The sequence below is a fragment of the Chelonus insularis genome, unplaced genomic scaffold (assembly GCF_013357705.1).
Source record: "Chelonus insularis isolate UGA/USDA-ARS -01 unplaced genomic scaffold, ASM1335770v1 contig_404_pilon, whole genome shotgun sequence".
Taxonomy (NCBI): domain Eukaryota; kingdom Metazoa; phylum Arthropoda; class Insecta; order Hymenoptera; family Braconidae; genus Chelonus; species Chelonus insularis.
The window spans coordinates 691,430-715,579 of record NW_023276561.1 but is presented as its reverse complement, the minus strand read 5'-3'; the positions used below and the strand labels follow the sequence as shown (position 1 = coordinate 715,579).

The window sequence follows — 24,150 nt, the reverse complement described above, 5'->3', positions numbered from 1 at the left end:
AAAAAAAATGAACAATTTTTTACAAAAATAATGCAATAACCTATCATCGAATATTCATTATGTTCATCAAGTTATTTGTTTATCAAAAAACGATTTTTTATTAGAATTATTGTAATTAGATTATATGATATCAATCAAGTCAAGAAGCAATTTTAAATTAAATCAAAAAATTATGGCATGATAAAAATTGATATCAAATCATTATTTATGTTTGATGGTCTAAAAATTGGGTCAATTAAGACTTCAATAGACTAATATATTACTTTATTCGCAATGAAATTTTATATTTATTTTGAAAAGAACCTTTTGTGTCCTAAAACAATGAAAAAAATTGATCTACGACGTATACACAGGTGTTACCTGTACCATCAATGTCTAAATAATCTAGAATTATGGAATCATGGATGAATATAAGTGAGCCAAAACTCTAGAATTCATATCATTGATACGTGGATTATTCATAAGAATATTGATAATAATGAAATTTGCTGTATTTTGTTTTTTCATTTTCCAACAATTAACTTTTGAGATTATCAAGGTAAACTACCAAAATTCACTCTAAGAGAAATTCTTATTTTATCTAGTTTGTTTATAAAATTAACATCGGTTTTCTACATTCAGGCTCAATCATTAAGTTCTCCACACATTCAATTTGAGCCGCTAAGAGGAAAATCATTAAATTCTTACTCTATTCATCAATATGAAAATGTAAGTTATAGATACCGAAGGTACTGAATTTATTTATTGAATTATATTTGTATCAGAAGATGAATTTTAACAGGTATCGCCAACAAACAATGAAAAAACTGTACCAGTCTTTGATAAAGAGTTTACACCTTACTTTGGAAGCAAGAATGATATGAATCCAAGTTTGAACAATTTAGAACAAAAATATTCTTACCATACTCAAAACACTTGGAATCAAAATGTTCGACCAAATAATGTTGATCAAATACCATATTTGATTTACAATTCTGGAAATCAACCTTTGAAAAATTCGGTAATTGATATTAAATATTTTTAATATAATTCGAGAAATTTCTTAACAGTTACCAATACTCATCTTTATTTAATAATTATTGCTTAAATGTGCAAAAGAAATTATCAAAATCTTTTTTAAGTAAATTACAGAGATATTTTATGATGATTCAATATAAGTAGGATGACATTGGCTTATAAAAAATTGTTTAATGATTTATTAATATCTTAATTGAATTGAATTGATTGAACCATGAAATGAAACTTCTACTCAACCAAAAACAATATTCAAACAGAATATTCTAGATTAGGATAATAATGAGTATTACTTTATATTTATTAGAGTTATCAATTAGTAATAAATAACTCTTTTGATTGTTATAGAATAGCAATTATTTACCTGGAATTATCACAAAAACAGGAGATGCTGTAAAAGAAACTGCAGATGAGAATCACAATGCATTTAAAAATAGCATTAATTCTTTGGTAGCAGCTGGTGTTGCTAACACAAATGCTGGAAAAGATTTAATTCAGTCAGGTTTAGCTTTTGGTACTTCTTTTCCTCGATTTGGATCTAAATTATTCGGTCAAAGTGACAGCAGTCATCAAAAAAATGGATTTAATATTGGAGGTTTTCCTTTTTAATTAAAAGTTATTTTTAGAAAGATTTGACTTTCATGTCCTTATTTAATTTATTGAGTAATATTTCAAAATTTATTATTAATTGGAGTATATTTTATGCTTTAAAATTATTTAAAATAAATAATTGTCCGATAACTACCAAATGTAATAACCAAATAATTCAAAATTTACACATTGTTTTTCCTCAAAAAATTCCCATCCATTGATTTTTGATCAATTTATTCGGAATAAATCAAAATATAGGTAGTTGAATAATTTACCACATTATTGATGTAAAAATTATATCACATATAATATATATAAAATCGATAATAAATCCTTAAAAAAAAATATGTGAATCATTTCATAGCAGATAACTTAAATCAATATATGCGTTAATTATAATTACACAAAAGTCAACAATTTATTCAATATTTGCAAAAACTGGATCGTTAATCAACTAAAAGTATGACATTTAAACAAGTGTGATCTATATCGTAAGAATGTCAATGATCTTGAACGAAATTACTGTTATAAATAAGACGGAAGCGGCAAATTTTTGACAGAAGTGCAGCTTTCTGATATCGATTAAGTCTGATTCAAGGAGTGATGTTTTACTTTTTGATTATTGCCTTAATTGGCAATACATTACTGGTAAATGTCTTATTTTGACGTATACTTTTTATTTTATAATTTTTTTAACATTCATTTCTTTTTTTAATTTTTATTTATTTACTAATAGATAACTCCACCTGTATCAGCTCATTTTGGAAAGCATTTAGGTGGTGGATTTTCTCTAGGAGTTGGAGGTGGAAAGCATGCATCAATAGGATTTGGTCAAGGAATAAATAAACAAATTCAAGGTGGTTTTGGACTTGACTTCAATGTTGAGAAAAATGTCGGTGGTTCTGCAAATGGACAAGGCGGTGTTTTTTTTGAGAAGCACTTCGAAGTTGACGTTAATGCGAATAAACACTTAGGCGGCCATGGTGGAGCTGTTGGAGGAGGAGAATTTGTTGTTCAAGGAGGACATGGAGGTGTCAACAAAGGCTTCAATTTTAATTTAAATGTTGATAAAAATGTACACAGTCATGGTGGAGCTGTTGCAGGAGGCGAATTTATTATTCAAGGAGGACACTCTGGAGGTATTCAACATGGACATGGAGGACATTACGGCTATGATAACAATCAAGGTCACTCTGGAGGTATTCAACATGGACATGGAGGACATTATGGTTATGATTACAATCAAGGAGGACACTATGATTATGGCTATGTTCCTGGAAGTGTTGGAAAAGAAAAAGTAATTATTGAAGTAGTTGGAAATAAACATCCTCATAGTCATGGAGGACATTATGATTATGGTTACGTTCCTGGTACAGCTGGAAATGGACAAGTTGTCATTGAAGTAGTTGGTGATAAACATTATGGTTATGGTCAGGGCGAATCAGCTTGGAAAGATCATGGCTATGGATACGATGTCACTACTGAAAAGCATGTCAGTGGTCAAGGAAGTGGTTCCTTAGGAGGAGAATTTTCATTTGATGTATCTGGCGGTAACCAAGGATCATTCGGTCTTAACAAAGGACATGGAGGAAGTGTACACCAAGGATATGACTACGGGGTTGAAGCAGGAAAACAAACTTTAGGAGGAGGAGCAGTTGGAGGAAACTTCGGTTTTGGATACCAAAAACATGGTTCAATAGGTTTTGAACATGGTCTTCAAGGTAGTAAAAATTTTGATTTTAACATAAATGTCAACAAAGATATTAGTGGTGGACACTCCCATGGCGTTTCCGTTAACAAACAAGCATCATTCGGTTTTGGATTGGGTGGTGGAGTACGAAAAAGTGGCGAATTCGAAGTAAATTCTAATACTGGAAGAGGAAATGGCTTTTACTACGAATGGCATGGTAATCGTGTACTATGTCCGAATAGATATCCCCAATATCCTTCTGAAAGCGGTAACACTAATAGCGTAACTGAGTCAAATTCAGGAGTTACTACCACTGATACTACGAAAGTTGAATCAAAAGACCACCAAAGTAGACAATTTTTATTTGAATCCTCGGCTGAAAACAAATTCAACCCACCACCAGTAAATCCTAAAGATGGAGTCCCTGATGGATTAAATTTAGTGGAAGAACCAAGACCAGAACTTCCAGCTGACCCAAGGAGAAGACATAAAAAAAAAGATTCAGATGATGACGACAATAAAAAAAAGTCGGTAACAGGTCAGCTATCATTCGAACATTCGGAAAGCAGAGAATCTTTTGCAAGCAAAAAAGATCGTTCTGAATCAGGAAAAAAATCGTTCACCAAAGGAATAGGTCACGGCCTGAAAAAGGAAAAAAATTTAAACATAAACGTCAATGTAGATAAAAATGTTGTTACTAAAGGAGAAGGATCGTCTAGCGGAAGCTTATCATTAGATATAAGTAAAGATAAGACATTCACCTTGGGTAAAGACAAAAGTCGTGGTAAAAAAAAAGAAACTAATGTAAATATTAACATACACCTAAACAAAGATACGACCAATACAGTAAGTGGATCATCAAATAATGAGCTATCATTAAGTGGTAACAGTAATCAGCAACACCAAATAAGTAGTGGATGGAATGCTAATGATGACAGAGAAGATCATTGGAACATGAACGGTAATGTGAACAAAGACACATCTCACCAAGCAAGTGGATCATTAGGAGGTAGCTTTTCTCTCAGTGGAAGCAGTGACAAACAAGGATCATATGGTGTTGGTTGGGGTCAAGGTGGAAAACAAGATAGTAATGCTCACATTAATGTAAATGTGAACAAAGACACATCTCACCAAGCAAGTGGTTCATCAGGAGGTAGCTTTTCTCTCAGTGGAAGCAGTGACAAACAAGGATCATATGGTGTTGGTTGGGGTCAAGGAGGAAAACAAGATAATAATGCTCACATTAATGTAAATGTGAACAAAGACACATCTCACCAAGCAAGTGGTTCATCAGGAGGTAGCTTTTCTCTCAGTGGAAGCAGTGACAAACAAGGATCATTTGGTGTTGGTTGGGGTCAAGGAGGAAAACAAGATAGCAATGCTCACGTTAATGTAAATGTGAACAAAGACACATCTCACCAAGCAAGTGGATCATTAGGTGGTAGCTTTTCTCTCAGTGGAAGCAGTGACAAACAAGGATCTTTTGGTGTTAGTTGGGGTCAAGGAGGAAAACAAGATAGCAATGCTCACATTAATGTAAATGTGAACAAAGACACATCTCACCAAGCAAGTGGATCATCAGGTGGTAGCTTTTCTCTCAGTGGAAGCAGTGACAAACAAGGATCATTTGGCGTTGGTTGGGGTCAAGGAGGAAAACAAGATAGCAATGCTCACGTTAATGTAAATGTGAACAAAGACACATCTCACCAAGCAAGTGGATCATCAGGTGGTAGTTTTTCTCTCAGTGGAAGCAGTGACAAACAAGGATCATTTGGCGTTGGTTGGGGTCAAGGAGGAAAACAAGATAGCAATGCTCACGTTAATGTAAATGTGAACAAAGACACATCTCACCACGCAAGTGGTTCATCAGGAGGTAGCTTTTCTCTCAGTGGAAGCAGTGACAAACAGGGATCATTTGGTGTTGGTTGGGGTCAAGGTGGAAAACAAGATAGCAATGCTCACATTAATGTAAATGTGAACAAAGACACATCTCACCACGCAAGTGGATCATCAGGTGGTAGCTTCTCTTTAAGTGGAAGCAGTGACAAACAAGGATCATTTGGCGTTGGTTGGGGTCAAGGAGGAAAACAAGATAGCAATGCTCACGTTAATGTAAATGTGAACAAAGACACATCTCACCAAGCAAGTGGATCATCAGGTGGTAGCTTCTCTTTAAGTGGAAGCAGTGACAAACAAGGATCATTTGGCGTTGGTTGGGGTCAAGGAGGAAAACAAGATAGCAATGCTCACATTAATGTAAATGTGAACAAAGACACATCTCACCACGCAAGTGGATCATCAGGTGGTAGCTTCTCTTTAAGTGGAAGCAGTGACAAACAAGGATCATTTGGCGTTGGTTGGGGTCAAAGAGGAAAACAAGATAACAATGCTCACGTTAATGTAAATGTGAACAAAGACACATCTCACCAAGCAAGTGGATCATCAGGTGGTAGCTTCTCTTTAAGTGGAAGCAGTGACAAACAAGGATCATTTGGCGTTGGTTGGGGTCAAGGAGGAAAACAAGATAGCAATGCTCACATTAATGTAAATGTGAACAAAGACACATCTCACCACGCAAGTGGATCATCAGGTGGTAGCTTCTCTTTAAGTGGAAGCAGTGACAAACAAGGATCATTTGGCGTTGGTTGGGGTCAAGGAGGAAAACAAGATAGCAATGCTCACGTTAATGTAAATGTGAACAAAGACACATCTCACCAAGCAAGTGGATCATTAGGTGGTAGCTTTTCTCTCAGTGGAAGCAGTGACAAACAAGGATCATATGGTGTTGGTTGGGGTCAAGGTGGAAAACAAGATAGCAATGCTCACGTTAATGTAAATGTGAACAAAGACACATCTCACCAAGCAAGTGGTTCATCAGGAGGTAGCTTTTCTCTCAGTGGAAGCAGTGACAAACAAGGATCATATGGTGTTGGTTGGGGTCAAGGTGGAAAACAAGATAGCAATGCTCACGTTAATGTAAATGTGAACAAAGACACATCTCACCAAGCAAGTGGATCATCAGGTGGTAGCTTCTCTTTAAGTGGAAGCAGTGACAAACAAGGATCATTTGGCGTTGGTTGGGGTCAAGGAGGAAAACAAGATAGCAATGCTCACGTTAATGTAAATGTGAACAAAGACACATCTCACCAAGCAAGTGGATCATCAGGTGGTAGCTTCTCTTTAAGTGGAAGCAGTGACAAACAAGGATCATTTGGCGTTGGTTGGGGTCAAGGAGGAAAACAAGATAGCAATGCTCACATTAATGTAAATGTGAACAAAGACACATCTCACCACGCAAGTGGATCATCAGGTGGTAGCTTCTCTTTAAGTGGAAGCAGTGACAAACAAGGATCATTTGGCGTTGGTTGGGGTCAAGGAGGAAAACAAGATAGCAATGCTCACGTTAATGTAAATGTGAACAAAGACACATCTCACCAAGCAAGTGGATCATCAGGTGGTAGCTTCTCTTTAAGTGGAAGCAGTGACAAACAAGGATCATTTGGCGTTGGTTGGGGTCAAGGAGGAAAACAAGATAGCAATGCTCACATTAATGTAAATGTGAACAAAGACACATCTCACCACGCAAGTGGATCATCAGGTGGTAGCTTCTCTTTAAGTGGAAGCAGTGACAAACAAGGATCATTTGGCGTTGGTTGGGGTCAAGGAGGAAAACAAGATAGCAATGCTCACGTTAATGTAAATGTGAACAAAGACACATCTCACCAAGCAAGTGGATCATCAGGTGGTAGCTTCTCTTTAAGTGGAAGCAGTGACAAACAAGGATCATTTGGCGTTGGTTGGGGTCAAGGAGGAAAACAAGATAGCAATGCTCACATTAATGTAAATGTGAACAAAGACACATCTCACCACGCAAGTGGATCATCAGGTGGTAGCTTCTCTTTAAGTGGAAGCAGTGACAAACAAGGATCATTTGGCGTTGGTTGGGGTCAAGGAGGAAAACAAGATAGCAATGCTCACGTTAATGTAAATGTGAACAAAGACACATCTCACCAAGCAAGTGGATCATTAGGTGGTAGCTTTTCTCTCAGTGGAAGCAGTGACAAACAAGGATCATATGGTGTTGGTTGGGGTCAAGGTGGAAAACAAGATAGCAATGCTCACGTTAATGTAAATGTGAACAAAGACACATCTCACCAAGCAAGTGGTTCATCAGGAGGTAGCTTTTCTCTCAGTGGAAGCAGTGACAAACAAGGATCATATGGTGTTGGTTGGGGTCAAGGTGGAAAACAAGATAGCAATGCTCACGTTAATGTAAATGTGAACAAAGACACATCTCACCACGCAAGTGGTTCATCAGGAGGTAGCTTTTCTCTCAGTGGAAGCAGTGACAAACAAGGATCATTTGGCGTTGGTTGGGGTCAAGGAGGAAAACAAGATAGTAATGCTCACATTAATGTAAATGTGAACAAAGACACATCTCACCAAGCAAGTGGATCATCAGGTGGTAGCTTTTCTCTCAGTGGAAGCAGTGACAAACAAGGATCATTTGGCGTTGGTTGGGGTCAAGGAGGAAAACAAGATAGCAATGCTCACGTTAATGTAAATGTGAACAAAGACACATCTCACCACGCAAGTGGATCATTAGGTGGTAGCTTTTCTCTCAGTGGAAGCAGTGACAAACAAGGATCTTTTGGTGTTAGTTGGGGTCAAGGTGGAAAACAAGATAGCAATGCTCACGTTAATGTAAATGTGAACAAAGACACATCTCACCACGCAAGTGGTTCATCAGGAGGTAGCTTTTCTCTCAGTGGAAGCAGTGACAAACAAGGATCATTTGGCGTTGGTTGGGGTCAAGGAGGAAAACAAGATAGCAATGCTCACGTTAATGTAAATGTGAACAAAGACACATCTCACCAAGCAAGTGGATCATCAGGTGGTAGTTTTTCTCTCAGTGGAAGCAGTGACAAACAAGGATCATTTGGCGTTGGTTGGGGTCAAGGAGGAAAACAAGATAGCAATGCTCACGTTAATGTAAATGTGAACAAAGACACATCTCACCACGCAAGTGGTTCATCAGGAGGTAGCTTTTCTCTCAGTGGAAGCAGTGACAAACAAGGATCATACGAATCTAGCTTAGGCATTAGTGGTAAACATGAAAGCAGTTCAGAAGTTAATGTTAATATTAACAAAGATTCTTCGAAAGCGGGGTCTTCAAGTAGTGGATTTTCGCTAGATCTCAATAGCAATAAGCAGCATTCATTTGGAACTGGATTAGGGCTTGGTGGAAAAAAAGACGTCAGCATCAGTCTCAATATAAATGTCCAAAAAGAAGGTTCCACAGAGAAGAAAGGTTTATTTGGATTAGGATGGGGAGCTGGAAGCAAAAAAGAGAGCAATGTTAATCTTAATGTTAATGCTCAAAAAGAAAGCTCTACCGAGAAAAAAGGTCTTTTCGGATTAGGATGGGGAGCTGGAAGCAAAAAAGAGAGCAATGTTAATCTTAATGTTAATGCTCAAAAAGAAAGCTCTTCCGAGAAAAAAGGTTTATTCGGACTAGGATGGGGAGCTGGAAGCAAAAAAGAGAGCAATGTTAATCTTAATGTTAATGCCCAAAAAGATAGCTCTACCGAGAAAAAAGGGCTTTTTGGACTAAGTTGGGGAGCTGGAAGCAAAAAAGAGAGCAATGTTAATCTCAACGTTAACGCTCAAAAAGAAAGCTCTACCGAGAAAAAAGGTTTATTCGGACTAGGTTGGGGACTTAGTGGTCACAAAGAAAGCAGTTCAAACTTTGACTTTAGCGCACACCAAGAAAGTTCTTCTGAATCATCATCAAGCGGTGGTTTTTCTCTCAATGTAAATAGTAATGGTCAGAACAATATCGACAAACATCTCTCAGTCAATCGTGAAAGTCATCACAGCTCCCATTCAAATAGTAACGTCGATGCTAGCTCCCACAATCAATTCATAAGTTATGGAGACGGCCACATCGGTGGAAGTGGATCATCAAGCGGTGAATTTGGATTTGAAGCTTCAGGTCATAAAGAGTTTTCATATAATCATGCATCTGAACAATCAAGTCAGTCTAGTTTCAATTTCAACAAAGAAATATCTGGTACTGGATCTATTTTAGTTGACGGTTCATCTGATGACCCGGTACGTCTCTATTTTCTTTCAATATATCTAATCAAAATAAATAATCTAAAGATATAATTATATCTAAATTAACATGTTATACAATACTTAATCAAAAATTTGTTCCAGGTCGGAGGGCATATTATTGGAATTCTTTCAGGTCTTCCAATAAATTATTCTGCTAAAGGACAAAGCACAGAAAAAACGACAGAACAAACCATACAACAAACCACAGCGGCTGCTTAAACTTAATTTATTAAACTAGAAATATTATTTATTTATTATTGTATTGTGTTTATTACCAATCGATTCATCTATGTCAAACATTGAAGATCACATTCGCCTTGTATCTTTCGTAAAAGTCTTAATCTATTTATACACTTCAGATCAATAAACAAAATTATTAATATTTTACAGTTTATCACTTTAATTAATTATTAAATTTCCAATTTATTTGACTCATATAATTAATTTTTTTAATTCAAAAACTACACATGTAGCCAGATGGCGAGACGTGAAGATTCTTCTTGAACTAATTCTTTGGCACTAACTATTTGGTTGACGGTTGATAACGTAGACTAAGAGAGGCATTTATTTTTTACTTCAAGCAACTATTCTTACATTAAAAATTAAATAAAAATAGTACTATTAATCGATGAAATAAAATAATAAGTTTCACAAATATTAATATTAAGTGTAATATGGTTTGGTATAATAACAAAATAATTTTCATAACGTACAATTCAAAATATGGTGCAATATTAATAAGTTGAGGTTATAAAGCCGGTAAAATATTTTTATTAAATTATCCGTTATTTAATTGATAATTATTCAAAAATTCATATTACAAGTTACCTCTAAACGATTTTTTGATAAGTAAAGGCAATAGACAATAATGGAGCGTATTCAATTTCCTGTAATAGATGAAAAAGATCCACAACAGATTTTTTCTCGAATGCTGACAGAGGTAATGAACATTTCTTTGTTTAAAAATTTACAAAAATACACAATCTTATTGTAAGGGAGAATAAACAAGTGGTAATTTTACACTATTCAATTATCTTTCTAGCGTCTTAAACACAATAATGACCAGACAAAGTGGTGGAATGATTACAAAAAAAGGCATGAAAAGGTAATTGAAGGATTACAAATACTTCCTCAAGATCTTTCTTCAAATTGCATGGTACCAATTGGTAAACGTGCATTAATGAAAGGAAAGTTAACTCATACAAATGAAATTATGGTTTGCCTTGGTGATGGTTACTTTGCTAAATACAGTGCATCACAAGCAATTGCTCTTTGTGAACGTAGAATCAAAAGTAAGTATCTGTATTCATTCTTATGCATTTAAGTCATAATTTAATTAATTTACAAAATATTTCATTTTACTTATCGTTCTATTAGTCTACTGAGAAATATTATGATATTTATCGCTTCAAAATGTTTCCACAGGAGCAAACGAAATGTTGGAGCACTTAGAAAAAGAAAAAAATCTATTTGAAATGAGACAATTGATTCCGAACATATATAATGTATTTGAAAATCCAGGCCAAAAAGACATAATTGAGTATTGCGAAGAGAAAGAAATAAATGATTGGAGAAGTGAGTATTTGAGAATTGTTCTTCTTTTAGAACCATGTGTTTTAAATTTAAGCGAGATAATTTTAAACAGTTTAGCAAGAGTATCAGAAAATTTTAGTTCTTTACAAAAATTTCAAATCTTTATCATTTTTAATTTTCTTTATGATGGAAAAGAAAATTTATGCTGTTTGTTGATTGTTTTCAGATGAACACAGGCAGCGGGAGAAAGAATATAGAAAAAAATTAGCTGAGTTAAAGAATACATGTAAGCAGGAAATACAGTCGCCAGAAGATCTTTTTAAAAAACTTGATGCTTTAGAACTTCAGGAAGAATTAGAAGATGAGCTTATTAGGTAATGTTCAATTGATTAAGTTTTTTTTTAATGACATTTTAGTAATTGTCTTTTCTTGTTTGAATACTAGATTAGAAGACGAAAATCAATTAGACGATGATCAGTATTATGATGAGTCCGAAGTTGATTCTGAATCATATTCGTCTGATTATTCTGAAGAGGCAACCAATGAAGTTCATCAAAAAAAATCATCGAAAGTAAATCATCGGCTTCAAATATTAAATAGTGTAAATACATCTGAACTACAATCAGATTTGAAAAATTCACATAAAAATGGATTAAATTCTCACAATGTTCATGAAAATGATTCATTTAGCAGTACAAATAATGGAATGGAGCTTACCATTAAATCAAAAACAGAAGATTCCACTCCAGAAATGATAAAAGGGTCTGATAAATCAAAAACGAAAGAGAAAAAGGTCGTTTTTGCTGAACCTCAAGTAAAATATTTTAGTAATGAAGAAGAGATGGAAGTTGCTACAGAAAAAAGAAGAGTTTCAGTGATTGAACAACGATTATATGAATATTCTAAAGAAGATGATGAGTCTGAAGATGAAAGTGATGAAGATGAAACAATCCGAATTTATTTTAAACATTCTGATAAAGAATCTATTCATTCTTCATCAAATGGCGAAGAAATTCTAAGCCCACGAGACATTTATAAAATAATTCCTAGCCCAAAATCAATTCTTAAAAAGACTTCGGGTGATATTCAATATAACGTACAATCTTCACTTGTAAATAATTCTGCTTCAGAAGAAGAAAGCAATGCAGAGTACGATATTCCTTCTGCTTATGAATCTGTAAGTAATTAACTATTTTATATCGCTATTGTTGTATCATATGATATATTATTATACAAAATAGAGTAACGAAACTTGTGATTATTACAATTGTATCAAAATGAACTACAATTATAATTTTAACAAGCATTGATTTCCATTATCATCATTCATATGAATTATAATTCTAATAATTGTATGTAAATTCGATGTCAGGTTGAGATCACACTCTGTGTACTTGATTTAATTTATACGTAATTAATATTATATTATTATTTTGTCTATTATTCATTATGCTTCATTATTATGTTAATCATATAAATATTTCACACCAGTTTAAACCAATAACAAAGCAGTTTAAAATGAATAATTAAATCTTCTTGTTGTTTTTAGGTTGTGAAAGACGTAAAAGAAAGAGTAATCGAAACAAACGTGAACCCTCCAAAAACAACACAAAAACAGAAATTAGTTAGCAAATTTAAGTTGGAAAGAGCTGGACTCAAGAAGTGAATTACATGCAACAAAGTGATTTAATTACTGTATCAGTAAGTTGGATATTTTTTCGTTTAGATAATTATATTTTTACTACAATGCATACATTTTTATCGTTTGAAATATATTATGATATGATGTTAATATAAAAGAGTGTTGTTTCTTATTTATTATCATTTTACTGGGATTTTTTGTTCACCAACCGAAAGTGATAAAGATAATAAAACCTCTTAGACTGTAGTAATAGAAACACTCATTGTAATCGCAACTTTTTGCGTTAAATGCTGTTTCCCCTAACTTTATATGATCTAACTTTTTTTTTAGATCTTCTTGAACTTAAAGCAGTCCCTAGTGTCACATTGACGTATTTTTTGGTGTTCAGATTGGAAAATTTATTTTATTAATGAAACTTAAAAAGCCAGAAAAAATATATGACACCAATCACTATAAGTTTATGAACTTTCTTGAATTCCAGACACCAAACTTATTTATAGTAATTCAAAGCCTTTAAGTGGAATATGCCTCTCCTACTTTAGAAGATAATTCCTTTTGATTTTTGAATTTTTAAGTAACTTTCTAAGTATGCAATAATGCTATTGACATCGGATTGGTGGAGACGTCAGGAATAATGTGTAAATTACATAGATCATCAAGTTAATGTCCTAGTGCTGGTGCAGAACATGATAAGGTATGTACATGATTAGAGTAGATATATATGTATATATGTATATATTATACATATACATATGCTAATAATCCTTTGTTGAGTTATACTAAATTTAGAACACGATTAATTGGCATAAATCCTTTTGAAGATTTATTGATGTTGTCAATATTCATTTATAATAATACATAAACAAAATTTTATGTATAGAGTGAATATATTTTCATGCCAATCAATGGAATTAAGTGAATGAACTTTTTTTGAAAAATAATTAGCTCCATGTTTATAATAAAAGACTATGCGTTAAAACACTTTTGATGTTAATCCGCTTGCCTCATGCTTATCTAGATATTTTAAATGCAAGAAAATTATATTAAATTGGCTGAGTTAATTAGCTTTTCTTTCAATTGAATGTTCTTTATTCCTATCAAAGTTTTAAAATAAAAAATTTTAAATTTATATTTCACGTCAATTCGAGACAATTATTGCGTTATGATAATGAATCATTCATGATAGTAAAAATATTAATAAATTTTAATAAATAAAATCGTCTATTCTAAATTAGACATAATTTATGTAAATCCACTGTTTGTAGATTTTGCTCAACTGACTCAAATGGAAATGATCAATTTTTGCAGATCATCAATTATTAAAAAAAAAATTACTGGTATTTATCGCTAATAATTTAGGAAGCTTTAATAGCTTGTACTTATTTATTCATGTAAATAATTGAATGAAATTTTTTATGATCGTATAATCTCTATTGCGGTGGGTAATACTTCGGGAAAACTTTTTTGGTAGAGTGATAAATGAGAGTAGTATTTAAAAAGTAATTCAAAATATGGTGGTACCCGGATATAAAGGATTTGTATTGCTTAAATAATTGCTACTAACAATCTAAACATATGTTTATAAATATTTTTATTCTTTTATTAGTTGTAAAACTTCATTATTATAGAAATTTACAGATAATTTTATCCTTTCTATATAATTCTATATAATTATATTTCAAAATTCACAAAGTAGACATGAAACAATATGAGTTCTGTTCAGTAGACTATACGCGTCAGAAATTCATAGAGAATTTCTATAAATTTTTTTTGGTATTTCTCTGATAAGGGGAAAATTTGAAAGAAACAAAAGGTGAGAAAGTATACTTAATCGAATGATGTGCTTGCATTGCACGTAAAAACAAGCAGCTGTTTGTTCTAATAAAATATACCGGGTGAGACATGCGCCCTGTATCTTCTTTCGTTAAATGTTTAGCAGGGTAGTAAGTTTCATCCCTCAGTCTGGCGCCGCGTGCGATCCAAGTGCAAGCTCATTCTCGTGACTTGGTCCAATTTTTTCATTCGTATAAATAAAATATATCATAAATGATAAAAAAAAAAAATTATTTTTTATGATGGCAATTGATTTTATTTTTAATACAAAACACAATTAAACTAATTTTATTAAATTAAAAATTTCATTCTATGCAAACTATTTTTCATCACTCTAAACAATGCTCCAACTATCATGGCTAATAAGCTGTAATTTCTATATTGAAAAAATTCAAGTGAATGATAAGATTGACCGAAAGTGTAAGGATATTTTAAGATGCCAATAAAATAATAAATTATTGAAATTATTGATACATAGTTGATGATAAAATCAATGTGTAGAAACATTACCCAAGTGTAACATTCATTACTGTGATTTATGGGCACAAAGTTGGAGTTTCATTTGACACTTGTGCTATTGTAGATCTTTGTAGGTGTCTGCTAAGGAATGAAATGAATTTACCAAGTAGTCCTAGATCTTTTTCAAGGTCATACATGGCCTTGGATAGTAGAAAAGATAGTTATGTGAGAATAGTTTAATCGATTGTAGAGCTAGAATAATTAACTATGAGTCTCCAACACTTTGCAATACCCCTGACAATTTTGTTGAGTGTCCTCATATTCGCATTTGAGAAGACTTCAATTGACAAACCTAAGGAGCTACTCCGTCATCAACAGATCCACAAACCTCTGTTCATCGATCGTCGATTGACGACTCAAGATGTTAAATTTCCTGTGTCAAGAGTGTCTATGAACGCACGAAGGTCGCAACAGTTGGAGGAGCAAAAAGAATCAAGTGATGGAGAACACTTTGTTGTAACGGAAACCAACGTTGAGAAGCTTCAGATAAGGCATGGAAGGTCACGCGGTCATTTTGGCAGATCAAAAAAAGTTGGAGATACTAAATTAATTCAATCGATTTCTAAAGTATTTTCTCAAACTCCAAGTTACAAAATTTCTGCCATACACGATGAAGACAAGGTAGTAGTTGATGACGATGTTGACTCAATTTACTCAAAACTAACTGGAGCATATATCAACGATACTATTTATGAAGATATAGATTTCGAAGACTCGACACTCGCTAACTCGACTGCCAATTTGTCGCGGAGTATTTTACACTCAACTAACTTCGGCCACGTGACAAATAAAGAGGAAATAAAACGCCGTGGTAATACCTTTCAACAGCTTTACAAAATAACTGATGGTAGAAATAAAAAGCCAAAATTTATCAAAGTGGCAGATGTTGGAGAGAACATTACGAGGAATGAGAATATTTATGGAATGGTAATACACAGCCCTGTTGATGAAAGAAATTCAAATGAGTTTGCTGAAAAGTCTACCCTAGAAGATTACGGTTATGGCGTGGAACAAAACAAGAATTGGACTAATGAATTAGTTCATGTGAACGACGACGATGCTAACGATAAATCAATTGCAGATGGGACGACAAAAAAGCCAGATAAGCAGAGTGTTCAAGTGGACATTGTTACACGCTTCTTAAGAATAATAGAGAATCAGCATCTACTTGGTGAGAATTGCACTGCTGGAACGGATCTAAATCTTGGCGAAGGCGTGGTGGATCAGTACGCCCAGGAAAGGTTTAGACTGGAAGCAAACTTTGCTGTAAATCGAGCCAATATGTTGACTAGATTGTGGAAGTATGCTCCAGAAGTAATGCTTTCATCAGAATATCTTCTTCATGCCAGTGTGTTATCGATGGTGGAGTTTGATGAAGATATATTTGCAGCTGGAAATTGTTACGATAAAATGCAATACAGAGATCGTTGGCTTTATTGTCCATTTGCTCATCGTCTTCAAGATCAAGATGGTATTCTTGTCAAGGACCTGGCTGTAGAGTATAAATACTTGAGTAACAGCAGTGAGTGGTTTTATATAGCCAGGAAAAATGCTGAAAAGGTTATCGCCAACAATAACCAATTTAGTCGGGGTAAGTCGAGAACAAACATTATTTTTTTATATTATTGATCGAATTGAAAATAATCAATGAAGGAAATTTAAGTATGTTAACTGCTGAACAAAACCAAGTATAATCTATAAAAAGCTAAGATCCACAAGGTTTTCTTGCTTCTCTGTGAAATTTTAATTATTTTTTCCTTTCATTGAAGACAAAATTTAATTAAAAAAATTACTTCAAGACTGCATTTTTATCATCTTCTCAGTAAAGCTGATATTTTAGATGTTAGATGTGTGATAACAAAAAAATTAGCAGAATTAAAATGAACTTATTTGATAGGAACCGTTCTTTTCTTCGCTTAACTAATTGTAATTTCCTATGCTCGACATCACAAATGAATGTCTAAAGTTTTGAGATTCCTTACCTAGAAATCCCTCACTGTGAAAGTTTCCGCAGTGCAAATGAACATGGCAGAGATTTATTGTATACATAAAGCTTTTATTCTGGTAGGAAAAGTGACATTGAAAGTAATTAAGTGTTAGAAGACATATTTGGTTGTTTGAATGCCACATGCAATGAAGTAGAAGAGTATTTGGTAGATTCATTAACTCATTATTAGGCACTTTTCAACATGTATAATTATAGTGGTAATGATTGATGATTTATTTATTTATTTTTGATCACTATTTAAATTTAAATGATAATTAAAAGCATAACGCAGATTTCATCTATTCGATAGTGGTAATGGAATGCGATGGAATTAAAACTAATTTATGATTAATTTTTCATATGTTATAATTATGGGGATATTTTATTTGATAGAATTATACACTTTTTTCTATTTTGTAATCCATTTGAAATAACAAGATTTTTATCTATAAATTGTTGAATTATTAATTTCAATAGATCAGGATAAAGTAATTGAATAAAATTAATTGGATCAAAATAATATGAATAACATTTTCAAACCTGGAATGAGTTATGCTGCAAATACTTTTTCATGTAGCTTGAGAAAATTAATTTTAAAAATATTATTTGTAGGTAAATTATGGTTAAAAGTATAAATAAATTATAATTACATCGAACAATTTTGATTAACAATATGAGAATAACTATATTATATTTAATTCCAGTATGATATGGTGTTAAATATTAATATCAAAATGGATGAATATTTTTTTATTGATTTTACTTAAACCAAGATGTAAATCTATTTTACCTCATCCATATTTTAATAATGTATTTATGAAAATCCAGATTTTATGCTTTCCTTTTTTTTCCTCTTTTTTTTTTATTGGAGATTTGTAAATAGCAATCGTTGAAGTATTTAATTATACTGGTATAGGTAGAAATATTAAACAATACAAGTATGTATTCGTTTGTACATTGAAAGAAAGGAAGCAAGTTAATTGTCCTCAATTCAAAAAAATATACTCAATATTCTGAATCTATAATTTTTAATAGTTATTCTTAATTTATAACATTGTAGTTTTTATTTAAGAATATTCATATGCTTCATTTCAAACTAATTACTAAAATATCTCTAAATCATTACATTTTTTTATTTAATGTATCAATAATTATTCTAAGAAAGCTCATTGCAATTATAATGAAGCCTAGATAGCATTCTTACAGTTTTATCATTGATATAAATATTCAGTTGGAAATATATCGTAAAACATTGAAAATATCAACTTGATTTGAGGATAGTTTTTTTTCCAGGGTAAACAGTTAAGTATTAGTTAAATTTATCCAAGTTGAGAATGAACTTGCTGACAGTAGTATTCTTACGCTACCAACAAGAATAACATTCTTTACATTTTAATTATATTTTCTCAAGCATAATGATATTGTTTTGAAGTCCATCTTTTGAGATAAAAAAGATGAATGCCTTGTTGAAACTTTCGATAGTATTAATTTCAAATAGTATAGAAAATTTTATTGTAAATCAATAGTTAAAGGAGAAAACATTAAGAATCTCAATAATGTGCTATTCTTTTAAAATTATGAGATTAGTGGTTGAAAGAAAAATAAAATATAATTTATACGTGCAATCTTGAAATTTTAATCTGCAAGATAATAATATAATACACATTCTTTTTAAAAATAATACTTTCTGCAGAGATTAAATTATTCACTACACTATGTAAAGTGATACTTTTTTTCTACGATATATTTCCTTTTGAATATTTATTAATGATTAAATCGTGAGAATATCATCTACACTATATTATCATTTGAAACGAATACATTAAACTGAAAATTATATATTCCTACGTTCATTTGGTATCTTATCAAAAACTTAAACAGCAACTTTGTAGTCAAATAACTTTATATAGCATTGTAATATATAGAAAATTTACATTATAGATATGATAAAAGTCATTTTTCTTTCAAATTGTCATCAAGAGATGGAATTGATTTTAAATTTATAGACGAAAGTTTCTAATACTTAATAATTAAATTCAAATAATTATTTTGATTTAAGATGCCGCAAAAAGGCTGACAAGAAATTCTCAAGTGATATATAGAATAGTAGAAATTTGAATATAAATGATAATGGAGCAAAAAATGTATAAATCTATTCCGATTTAATAAGTTAATTAGTCACAAGAAGTTAAATTAAATTTGACGAGAACTCCGTCAGTTGCGATTAATAGAGAGTGCAGCTGATAACTTATATCACTATATATTCATCGAAGTAATAACGGAAGTCTATATTTGTGCCATGTCATCGATTTGTGGTGGCAAGGACTTCTAGCTTATTTTATCCCGAGTGACAACCCATCTAGTAGTTAACATTTTGAAAATCCGTTATTAATTAACGAGTGACGCCAGCGAAATTTCTCACTATATCGCATACTTATGTGCTAGCAAATGTTGAAATATTTCATTCCATTTATAGAAATGGAGTCTATTGAAGCTAAAATAAAACCGTTAGTAAGGAAAGTTTTTGTAACGATGATAATCAATGGTCTAAAATATTAAAATTTATTCAGTTTATCGCCCTATGAAGTTGAATAAAGGAAAAGAAAATAGAGTGAAATAGAATTAAAATAGTTGAGGGAGTTAGATATCTTTGACGTCAGGGAAAAATAATTCCAGTGAAATTGGCGAGGTCGAAAGGTGAATAGGTTGTAGCCAAAAAGAGGTATGCAAGTCAGGAAATATAGAATTAGATTCAAAGAAATAATAAGGCAGAAAGGATGGCAAAAAAGAAACTTGTGGTTATAGATTATTGGAAACTAGCAAGTTCAATATTCGATTACCTCACTGCCGTATACCGTATTTTTTAATCCTATTTAACATTTCCTAATTTTATCGGTAATTATTTACTCTTTGGAATAAATTGAATTTACCAACACACTGATGCACCATAAGCTTCCTAATTTTTCAAGAAAACTTTTCAAATCTTGTTTCATATCAAGTATTCATGTTATTTCTATGACACTTTTAAAAACAGCAATAATTTATTTGTCATAGTAAAAATATTTTTTATCATTTCTAACAAAATTTTCTACCAATTTATTTGAAAATAGTTGATATTGTAAACAAGGTAATGTTAAAGACTACCCACGTGTTCAAATTACAGCTCGTACTACTACACTACTTGTCATAATTTTTTTCTTGAATTACATTTTTCATCTTATTTGCATCTTATGCGGATTGTGTACTTTGGAAAACTCAGAGCTTCACTAGCTTTTCCAGGTAAATTTACCGAGGGTAATATGACCCTTCCAGTAGCAAAACCATAAATATGCAGAGTATGAAGGTAACAAGAACACGATTGTGAACATATGATGTTAGAAAATGTAGTACAAGTATACACAGCAAAAACTTTAAAATTTTAATGTTTTTTAGCAGTAAAGACACTTTACAAATAGAGTTTTATGCGGATTTGCTTACTTTGATATTAATATGCCAAGATTTATACCGATTTGGTGTGAAAAGCTAATTATGTTTACTATCGGATAAAACACGAATATAGAACGATACTTTAGTAGATAGTCACGCATTTTGTATGCGTTATTATGTACATAAATCTGTTTTTGCAGATGACACTATAATTAAGCACTATGATAATAATACTTAATTATCGTGTTTATGAAGTGTTTCTTCAGTATTTACATTCGAGTATTTATGTTTTATATTGTACATATATTTTAAAAGATAATGCGTGAAATGTATTTCACAAAAAAGACAGCTTTGTATTCAAGAAATGTTAAAAATGAAAGACTAATGACTGAAAGTACTTAGAGCATCATTATATGTATATAAATAATGTGCATAAAGTAAATGCATGCAATAAAATGCTGAAAGTTGAGATCATTGAAGTTACATAAAAAAAAATATGAATGAATTTACTTTGGTTACTTTAAAGTAAATGAAGGTAATAACAATTCATCAGAAAAGATAAATGACAAGTTAATGTTTAGAAATACAAAAGTATAAATATTTTTATTCAACAGCGAATTTTTAGTTATTATAGAAATTTGATTATTAAAAAAATGTCACAATAAAACAATTACTTACTGAAACTCAAAATTCACTGTTAGATAGAAATATTTTTTTACCTCTGTTTTAAAAAAAGATTAATTTGACAAACACGTAGAGAAATGTATAGGAAAAATCACCATAAATTTGATGGTAATTTTACTGTAATTTTACTCTAAAACAATTACTATGCAGTTTAGTAATTTTTACAATGTGTATAGTAATTTTTACCCTTACACTGCACTGGCACCAAATTACCATCAAATTTATGGTGATTTTTAATATAAATTTCTCTGCCTGAAGCGAAACCAAATTTGTTTTTACGACGGAGAATATTTGAATAACTTCTTTTGTCACTTCAAGTGATGATGTTGAAGGAAGACAAAAATTGTTGTGATGAATTTAATTATAAAAGAGACAATACGAATATAAACACGCTTTGTAATAAATATGATATGTTAATTGTTTCATTAATTAAAACATACACTTTGTGTAGTCTCCAGAATGATTTAATCAGAGAACAATTATAATGTTTAAACCATATATGAGTTGAGAAATAAATGCAAAGTCTTCTCTAAAACAGAGTTTCTTTTTCAATGGAATCATTAATATATTTTTTTGTTAAATTTTCTCCTTCAATATTTTTCATAATTGAAAAAAGGTCAGATAATTTATTTGAAATATATTTGAGAATTGAGTGCCCTAGAAATATAAAAGGAATGGATTTTTTAATTCATGTGAGTGGTTTTCTTAATTAAAAAAAGTCTAACATGAAATAATGCCCTTCGGTATTTAATAAATGTGGTTGAATGCGGTTGGACATATCTATCGGAAATGGTGGCAAAACCTCAACTTGTTCTAATCTGTCGATCGCGAAATTTGATTTGAATCATAGTGATTCCATCAGTCTTTGTTGGCGAATTCGCACGTTTTGATGGAGCAGTATCTCTATAGTGCTTTTAATCAAAATTGGCATTTAACGATCATTTCTGAGTAATTGGATATACAAATTAGTAGTGCGAAAGGTTTCATTCTTGCGATCATTCATTTCTTCAATAATAGAGTAATTTAGACAACAATAATTAAATCAATTAAATCGAATGGTGAGATTAGACTTCAAAGTTACATATGGAATTCCATTTACTTGAAATTTGTGGATTGATCGATTCATTAATGCTTCAAACATGAAAATGGTCTGAAATTCGTCTATCTAGCTTAGGTTCAATGGAGTGTTACAGCTGAAAAGTTTGAGAAATTGATTGATATTTTCTTCATTCGGTGAAATTATTTTCTTCACTGTGATCTTTAATCCAACTTGCATTATACAAGTGACAGCCTCTTCCACTATTCATTTGCTCTTAAAAAGAATACTTCCCTTTTATTTTTGAAAAAATTTTATCTTTCGTATTATTTTAAAATAAAACAATGAAATGTTCTTTCGTTATAATAATATTGATATTTGCTCACTGTCTATAATTAGTAATTGTATATGATATCAATTCAATCACAAATGAATTAAATCGAATTATTTTATGGAATTCACAAGCTTCAATAAATGATCACATTGATATTACATTTTATTTATGGTAATGGTAAACCCATTGATATTGGAAATGTAGTTATTTAGATTTAGTTAGTTTAATAATATTTAAAATTTTTTCCACAATTTATTAACTTAATAGAAATAATTTTTTTTTAACATACAAAAAAGTTATTATAAAAGGTCGAAATATGCAAATAAAATTTTTTTATGGTAATCTATTGACATGATTACCAGAATTATTTAAAAATAATTTTGCAAAAATATTTTATTATTTTCGCAAGAGAAAGAAATACTTAAAGCAGAGTCCCTTAGGTTTTTATGGGACTTTAGGCAAGACTCGAGCAATATGACGTCGTCTTGCCAGACTCTATTTCAAGGGACTCTAATTTTTTGGCGACTCAAATGGAAATGGATTTAATAAATCTTTTTAAAGTACAATGAACTCATGTGAAAATTACGACCATTTTTCCCCTACTCTATTTAACACACCTTGAAGTTTATAAAAAGTGATGACGATAAAATGCAAGAGTTTGTGTATGGAATTTCACTATCAAAAGCATTCTATTCGAATCAATTTAATTCACATGGATTTCCAGTGTCAATGAATCTAACTATTGAAGTCGAAAGAATTGAAAGATCAAACAAAATTTTCTTTTTTATTTTTCAACTTTGAATTGCCAAAAATTCTTTTAGGTATTGTCTTCTGGTATACAATAGAATATCTGGTAAAAATTTGATACCAATTCGGGGGTTTCGGTTTTCAGAACTTCACCCTATAGTTTTGATGTAATTTGATCAAATTTAGGTCAGTAATTTTTTTTCTGTTTAAAAAAAAATTTTTAAATAATGTGAATTTCAAATTTTGTAAAAGAAGTTAATGTAATTCATTTCATCTAATTTTAGCTTATACCTACAATATTATTTTTTCTAGGTAAAGTTTTTAGTAAATTAATTTTACATATTAATTTTTTATTCACAAAAATAATAATCAGGTATTATATTAAAAAATAAAAGGTATCTCATAGCAATGTTTAAATGAAATAATAATATAGTAATTATGATTTTTCTTTACATCATCACAATTCCATGAAATATAATTTTCTTTCCAGCAGTATTCCGCTAAATAATATAATAAATCACATTTAACTTAAATAGTTAGAATTTAAACTATTCCAAACTGTCAAATTCTACTGGGTTTATCGTATTTTCTCATTCATAATTGGAAGCAGTAAAATTTCATTCCAAAACAGTGAATTTATATTGTGGAGTATTCAATTGTCCATTACTTTATTTTAAAAGAATAGAATAATGACAATAATTTTATTCGAAAATTGTCAGATCTAAATTAATTCAAAAACATTAAGTAAGAAGTTCATTAAATTTTTATTGTGTCAATCTAAAATGCAATGTCCGGATAGATTCATCAGAGTTACGAGTATTGATTGAAAAATCTGATGGAAATTGCTGCTACCGTCATTTCCAAGTAATCTTCATTTTCTCCTACAATATAATTCTCGTATATCTAGGACTTTTCCATGGAAAGTATATGTGAGTGCAAATACGTATGTATAAATGTACTTTCTTACCAGTATCTACGTCTCGCAATAACATTT

The 24,150-nt window shown here is 31.3% G+C and overlaps 4 protein-coding genes across 7 annotated transcripts in view; all 4 read left to right on the top strand.

The window, feature by feature from the left end:
- The first annotated feature begins 119 nt into the window (after nt 1-119).
- On the top strand, nt 120-1,710 carry LOC118069015 (uncharacterized). The gene is made up of 4 exons (XM_035086823.1): nt 120-538; nt 622-708; nt 782-1,000; nt 1,363-1,710. Exons 1-4 carry the CDS (start codon nt 479-481, stop codon nt 1,621-1,623), a joined length of 627 nt encoding a protein of 208 aa, XP_034942714.1. The 5' UTR covers nt 120-478; the 3' UTR covers nt 1,624-1,710.
- A 459-nt stretch (nt 1,711-2,169) lies between these two features.
- Nucleotides 2,170-9,807, top strand: LOC118069085 (filaggrin-like). Of its 2 annotated transcripts, XM_035086958.1 has the most exons (4): nt 2,170-2,253; nt 2,342-4,304; nt 4,449-9,409; nt 9,518-9,807. In XM_035086958.1, exons 1-4 carry the CDS (start codon nt 2,209-2,211, stop codon nt 9,632-9,634), a joined length of 7,086 nt encoding a protein of 2,361 aa, XP_034942849.1. In that variant the 5' UTR covers nt 2,170-2,208; the 3' UTR covers nt 9,635-9,807. The 2 variants fall into 2 exon arrangements, with proteins under 2 accessions (XP_034942849.1, XP_034942848.1); XM_035086957.1 differs by having other exon boundaries at nt 2,342-9,409.
- Nucleotides 9,808-10,000: 193 nt separating this feature from the next.
- On the top strand, nt 10,001-13,046 carry uri (unconventional prefoldin RPB5 interactor). 3 transcript variants are annotated; one of them, XM_035086920.1, is made up of 7 exons: nt 10,001-10,174; nt 10,312-10,355; nt 10,458-10,707; nt 10,841-10,990; nt 11,175-11,322; nt 11,393-12,125; nt 12,498-12,747. In XM_035086920.1, exons 2-7 carry the CDS (start codon nt 10,344-10,346, stop codon nt 12,612-12,614), a joined length of 1,410 nt encoding a protein of 469 aa, XP_034942811.1. In that variant the 5' UTR covers nt 10,001-10,174; nt 10,312-10,343; the 3' UTR covers nt 12,615-12,747. The 3 variants fall into 3 exon arrangements, with proteins under 3 accessions (XP_034942811.1, XP_034942810.1, XP_034942809.1); XM_035086919.1 differs by having other exon boundaries at nt 10,271-10,355; XM_035086918.1 differs by adding an exon at nt 12,921-13,046 and having other exon boundaries at nt 10,002-10,355; nt 12,498-12,649.
- Nucleotides 13,047-14,569: 1,523 nt separating this feature from the next.
- The window catches only part of LOC118069010 (probable G-protein coupled receptor 158), a 67,760-nt gene continuing 58,179 nt past the window's right edge, over nt 14,570-24,150 (top strand). The window contains exon 1 of the mRNA XM_035086819.1: nt 14,570-16,533. Coding sequence (XP_034942710.1) covers nt 15,150-16,533 — 1,384 coding nt within the window. The 5' untranslated portion in view covers nt 14,570-15,149. The remainder of the gene's footprint in view (nt 16,534-24,150) is intronic.